We start from the raw sequence: 6,823 nt of genomic DNA on the forward strand, positions 1-6,823 counted from the left end.
CTATATTAGTGCATGCCATTAAATGTAGGGTTAAAGCACTACGCATGTACTAGTACATACATACATACAGTACATGTAGACTTGTTATAGACTGTACATGTACAACTACAGTATTACATGTACCAGTACATGTAATACTGTAGTTGTACATTAGATCTGTTATGTAGTAAATATCAATGTACTATGTGACAGATACTATGTGTCATGTAGCACCTGTGTATTTTAGCTATGAAGTATTTTGAGAAGTTTACATTAGTAAATAATACCTTGGAGGATTAAAGTGTTTAGATGGATAGATGATCAATGGACAGATGGATGAATGGGTTGATGGATGGGTTGCTTAAGCAGGTGTCTCTTCCTCATGGATGTCTGATTCTAGTATGAAGTATGATAATGTTGTGTGGAATGTGACCACCATTGAACTTGATAAGTTTAATTGTGTTCTTTTCTCAATAATTCCAGCTGTTTTCCTCCATATATGTCATGTTACTTCCTTTATTATAATAAGATCAAATTATTTTAATTCCATGCTAGACAATAACATTACATAATAAGATGACAATGAAGATAAACAAACTATTGTATTAGTATTGTTATTACAACAAATATATACTAACTATTGTTTATTATTTGAACTCTATCCATCTATCCATTCAACTATTCCATCCATCCATCAACTTACTCCTCCAATTATCCATTCATCCGTACATCTCACACCTGCACATCTATTTATCTGATAACATATCATTGACATATTGTATTACAAGTAGTCACACAATGACAGCCAACAGAATCAATAGTTAATATGAGGACAGTCTTGTCTTCTCACCAGCTGTAACTAAATCTCCCTCCACCTTTAATTTTAGAAATAGTCACAGCATTATTCCAAGTCACATGCAACATAATACATTGCTATACCAACTAGTTGTTAATCTATTTAGTAACAGACAATAAACATGGGGGCCACACAAAGTATTAAATCTACCACTTAATAATCCTGCCTCTAGGTACCTTCCAATCCTCAATATGGTCACACAAGAACTCACTCTGCTGGAAATGGTCCACGTTTCCCTATGAACATAGTGACTCCAGCTTGATGAGAGGAGAGGTAACTATGGCAACCATAAAATATTTTGCTTATTAAATTAGTTGTAAATACTTGTACAGTGTTATTATTGGATGGCTAGGAAACCTTATGGTTTTATTCAAAACCCATTAAATAATATACAACACAGTACATGTATTATATAAGACTAAGATTTCTGTCTTTTGTTCCCATTTGTTGTGGTTTCATGACGTATAGTTATCATTCCATGCCATCATATATACATTACATATATATTATATATATATAAAGCTTCTTTTAGTATAATTCTTAATTCAATTTTAGTACAGTCTATAACACATGGAAATTCCAAGATTTTGGAATCCAGACTAGTGTTAAGTCCCAGAATTGACTAATTCTTTATTTTGTAGGTTGGTCGTACCTCTTCATTGACAGGTTTAAATAATGGAAGAGGTCCATCTCAACGAGCTTCAGCTTCAGGATTCAAACGTCAGAGAAGTTTTAGAGAGTCTTTTCGTAAAGCCTTTAGCCGGTAAAGAGAGTCTATTATAAAGTGTTGTATTGATTTTTGGTGTGTTCTTCTAGGAAAGGCAACAGTTCAAAAGATATTACTCAAGATGGTGATGCTTTCTCTAAACCACCAAAGTAAACAACAAATTGAAAGAATTTGTAGAATATAAATCTCTCTCTCTCTCTCTCTCTCTCTCTCTCATAGCAATCGTGCACAGCACTTTCATTCTCTCAGTGGTCCAGATTTAGCATCTTGGATGACAAGTATTGGGCTCGATATTTATGGTGAAATGATCAGTCAACTTGTTGTGACTGGAGAGAGATTGGCATCTATAGCAACTAGCACAGAGGATCTTGTGGTATGTAATAAGATTACCGTAGGTCATCTCTCTCTCTCTCTCATCTCTCTCTCTCAGCGTCTTGGTGTTCTTAATGTCTTACACTGTAAAAGCTCAAGTTGGCAGTTGAAGATGCCATTGCAGAGTCACCCAGTCCACTATCATACTTGGATCACCACTGGGTTGCTGGTAAGTTAATGAACAATTTAGACATTTATGATTTATGTCAATCACCAATTTAATGCATCACCATGGTTACTAATTTACTAATCTAAAAATTATATTTCTGAGAAATGTAAATTCAATGTAAAGTTCCTGTTACAAACAAGGAAGGCAATATTGTTGACATAGTCGTAGACTATATTAATAGTATTATAGTACATATGAGAGGTGACCAACTCGCAACAAGGATCACCTGGGCACCTCTAGCCCCAGAGTGTGTTATTTGTTATCTTTCAAGTGGTCATTTATACTCAAATAGGATTTTAAATATCTGTCATTAATGGTTTTCATATTAGTTAATACTTTATAACTGTTAATACATTTTAATAGTTATATATTGTGTACAGGTGTTCTCTGTGTAATACAGCTATCACTGTATATTTGAAGGTTATATAGTCATAGTAATGTATTTGATGAAGAGGTGTTTAGAGTAAAAAGGAGACTAGTAACCTCCTCCACACATGTGGACTAGTTATATTAACTAGCCATCTATTTGATTTTAGTGATATCCATTTTAAAATTTTATTTATCATTAGTTAAACTAGTTATCCATTTATCTGGTGTATTCATCCATTTAGCCTTCTATGTATCCATTTACCTGATACCTCATGAAATTCATTTTTTCCTTATTAACAGATTGGTTATCTGAAATTGGACTACCACAGTATCGACCTCCTTTTATGGATGCAAGAATTGATGCACGAATGCTCAATAACCTTTCTATGGTATTATGAATGTCATGTGATTGTCACATGATTGTTTTGTCCACTTACAGGAAGATCTGTCATTTTTAAAGATTGATAATCCCTTTCATATTGCATCAATGAAGAGAGCTATTCAGGCATTTAGGTATAACAGCTGTAATATTTTATAGTAGCATATGAGTTCATTTTTAATAGAATATGTGGTTATGATCCTAACTACTTGAAAGTGCGACAAGAAAAGGTACTGCTCTCTTCTCTCTCTCTCCATTTGACACACAATCCCTCTTTCTAGGGTAGCTATAAGTTACTACATTGGTCTGTCTACCATCTTATGGATTGGCTAAGAGATATTGAACTAGATGAATTTGCTGATAAATTACAAGGCACTGGTATTAGTGGACCTGTTATAGTCAGTTCATGATACATGTATAGAATATAATGTTAATATATTATACTACCAGGCTTTAGAGGCTAGTTTTACTCACGAGTCTTGGCAAAGGCTGTCAGTATTAATCCTACGAAAGGTCTTATTATTGCTCACTGGGAGAGAAATTTTTAACCCTTATTGGGACCAACTTGTGCTCAACGAAAAGTAGATGTTATGCAGCACAAACATTTCATTCCTATGGATCCTCTAGAACAGCCTCCCAAGGTGAGTAATAAACCACGCCCATTTGCCACATTCATTCATTTATTATCTTATAGGTTAAAGGTCGTTCTAAGCCAAGCAAACGGTCTAAACAGTCTCAAGAGAAGAGACATTCCTTTGTCCTCCCACTGAATTACCTCCTGTTCACATTACTATCAGACCAGTCAGTGCCCCCGGAGAGACAGGTACCACACCCCTAGACTGTTATGCATAATACCAGTTACATTAATAATACAAGTTATGACATTGGTATCATTTGTAACAGGACATTGGTACCAATAATAATAGGAAATAAGATAATGGTATGAGGAATCATGATCTTTATAATATCATTTTATTTAGATCATACTCTGAGAAATATGACGATCTCATCAGAGACAGGTCACGTCGTAGTTTTGTCTACTCTCCAACTCCATTGGAACCTCGAGTATCGCCATCTTCTACACCTCCTTTATCTGGACCACCCCCATTATTAACAGTGGTCCCACCACACCCTTTATACCAGCAGTTACACCAATGATTCCATCTGTCCCTCCCATAACAGGAACAGTACCACCCCCACCCCTGCTATGGGGTTTAATGGATCAGAAGGAGTACCACCCCCACCACCCCCCTCCTCCTCCATCCTACAATAAGTTTTAATTAAGTGGGTGGAGCTTGTTTCATTCTGCATTACAAGTATTGTACATGAACATAATTATATAATTATTAAGTGATAGCAGCTGTCTTTTGTATTATAAAAATATTGTTTTAATTTAAATTTAATACACTGATGTAATGAACAATTAATTTACTTTTTATTTAAAATATATTATTATTTAATTAAATATTATTAGTTGATTAATTTATTAATGACATTTTTAATTGTTGGATTATTAGTAGTATCACACTCATTTTTTAGAGAGGAACTACAATTACTATTATATCAGAAATAATACAACAATTAAAGACTTCACTCATTAAACCATATTCTGTTTATAGACTAGTAGTAAAGTGATCTAGTAATAGTTCATATAACTGGTTTCTCCTCATCCAGCAAGAGGAAGAAGTGAAAAGCTAGTTATGACAGGACACATAGTCAAGAATATATAATAGTTACACTTATATTAGAGATATTAAATGATTGAGGGTATTATAACATTATTTAAATGCAGTCTATTATTATGTTAAAGATTATCATCAGGTGGAAGTGATTTTAGACATAATCTAGCTACAAGTCCAGAGAGTTGAAGTAAAGAGTCTAATCCTTGGACTATCTTCATATGTGTTAAACCAATCTCCTGTGATGTAAGCAGTGTATATGTGAGAGAGAAATTGTGTTTAGTAAAGAAAGTAGATACCACAGGACCAATCATTTATAGAGTACCAAGTCATTACTAGTTTAATGAATACAAAAACTTTAAACTGTTTTACATGTCTTTTTGGAATTTTATTAGTTAAGAATTCTACTATTATGACTGGTACATTTACCTTCCTATATTTAGCTCCACCCACTCACCTTAATAAACTCAAGTTTCAGATACTCAGGCATGGGATGAGTTTTGCAGACTCTAAAGATATTAGTGATGATGTCATGTGACGAATAACCTTTGTCCCACAAACTCTTCAAAATAACATAGGCAGCGTCAATATCCCCTTTAGTACAATGTGTCAACATTTCCTTAATTAATAGTGGGTGTGGCTCATCACATACCTAAAAAGCAGGGCACTGTTAACATTTTGCAAATTCAGAAATATTCATATTAACTATATTAGATAAATCAAGTTATTACCTTAAAGACATTGTCTGCATTAACATAACCAAATCCAGCATATGTTGATTGCATATTATTGAGAGCCTAAAGGCGAGAGAGAGAGGAGAGAGAGAGAGAGAGAGAGAGAGAGAGAGAGAGAGGGAGGGAGAGGGAGGGAGGGGGAGTACAAGTATAGATATTCCATAAGCTTACCTGTCTCATATCGCCTTGAGCAGTGAAAATATAGCTTCCAATCCATCATCAGTATATAATACCTAAACAATTAGTAATATAATTGTCCCATTCATCTATATATATTACTTCTTCTTTTTCACAGACATCCAACAATCTCTCTAAAATCTGAGCATCTGTTAGACGAGAATATCGTAACATAGCACACCTTGATTGGATGGGCTCTGCAATAAGAGGAGAACATTCAAAATATAGGCACACATATTTAAAACATCAACAATTGTTTGTCTCTAATACACAACTCCTTGCCTATGATCTTCTCTGAGTCATTACAAGCTAAAGCAAATCTTGTAGTTTTAGAATAAATCTCCATTGTACGTCTCAGTGCCTGTTGTTGCTCCATCTGTCATGCTAAATTATGATGTAATATGATGTCATGTTTATGTCATACATACCTATCTGCTTCATCTAATATAATGATTTTATGTCTGCCAGGAGGCAAAGTGACCTTTTGATGAGCAAACATTTTTATTTTATTTCGTACTACATCAATACCTCTACAATGAGATGATGGAAGAAGTTAGAGAGAGAGAGAGGACAGGAGGGAAATATAACAAATCATATTTAAAGTCAGATTACCTACCTATCATTGGATGCATTCAATTCTAATACAGCATCTTTCATTGATGGTCCCAATAGTGCTCGGGCTAAACATAATATACTAGTGGTTTTACCAGTACCTGGAGGGCCCTGAATTATTAAAGAAATCTTTACAAGACCCTATAAAGCACCCTTACTGCTATAATAATATTGGGTACATTACCCTCTTTAGCAAACACCTGTATGTAATGAATGTCACATGACTTATATGATGTCATACAATGTCACTGACTTCAAGACGTTTGATGGTTTCTTCATTCCCAACTATTTCTGATAATTTTTAATGGACGATACTTTTTCTACCCTAAAAGAGGAGATCCATATTTAATTGAGCTAATGTAGTACCTTATCAAATTATCTATGTAGATATTCTATGTACCATGGAAGCTCATGAGTCGTTCTTCTTGACTTAATATCTTTTCCTTGCTTTTCAACTTTCTTTTCAACGACAGTTGGCTCTTCTAATGCCACCTCCATAAGATCCTCCTCCTGAGCAGCCATTTTTTTCCGCGTAAAAGGGCGGGTTGATAATACTGCGCATGCGCATGAACACGTGCGGTGTTATTAATTGAATTATTCTTGTGCAAACCAGCGACAAGATGTTGAAGGTCATTGTGATTTTGTCTGTGTTCTTGCTTCTTTGCAATGGACAAACAACCTCCAGTTCTTCCAGAGACATTTATAGCTGTGGTCAGTTTAAACTCTAACTTGCCATAATAAACTGTCTTTTATATATATATATATATATA

General features: G+C 34.4%; 1 protein-coding gene across 1 annotated transcript; it reads right to left on the reverse strand.

The window, feature by feature from the left end:
* Window positions 1-4,655: 4,655 nt before the first annotated feature.
* LOC121391278 (replication factor C subunit 2-like) lies at window positions 4,656-6,575 on the reverse strand. Its single transcript, XM_041522964.1, is given in 14 exon segments — window positions 4,656-4,769; window positions 4,988-5,182; window positions 5,262-5,327; window positions 5,436-5,464; window positions 5,467-5,497; window positions 5,544-5,638; window positions 5,724-5,808; window positions 5,810-5,825; window positions 5,870-5,971; window positions 6,058-6,164; window positions 6,212-6,253; window positions 6,307-6,354; window positions 6,357-6,378; window positions 6,454-6,575. Coding segments are annotated over 14 exon segments (1,074 nt in total).
* Window positions 6,576-6,823: the final 248 nt, after the last annotated feature.

This window comes from Gigantopelta aegis, unplaced genomic scaffold (assembly GCF_016097555.1).
Source record: "Gigantopelta aegis isolate Gae_Host unplaced genomic scaffold, Gae_host_genome ctg2032_pilon_pilon, whole genome shotgun sequence".
Taxonomy (NCBI): domain Eukaryota; kingdom Metazoa; phylum Mollusca; class Gastropoda; order Neomphalida; family Peltospiridae; genus Gigantopelta; species Gigantopelta aegis.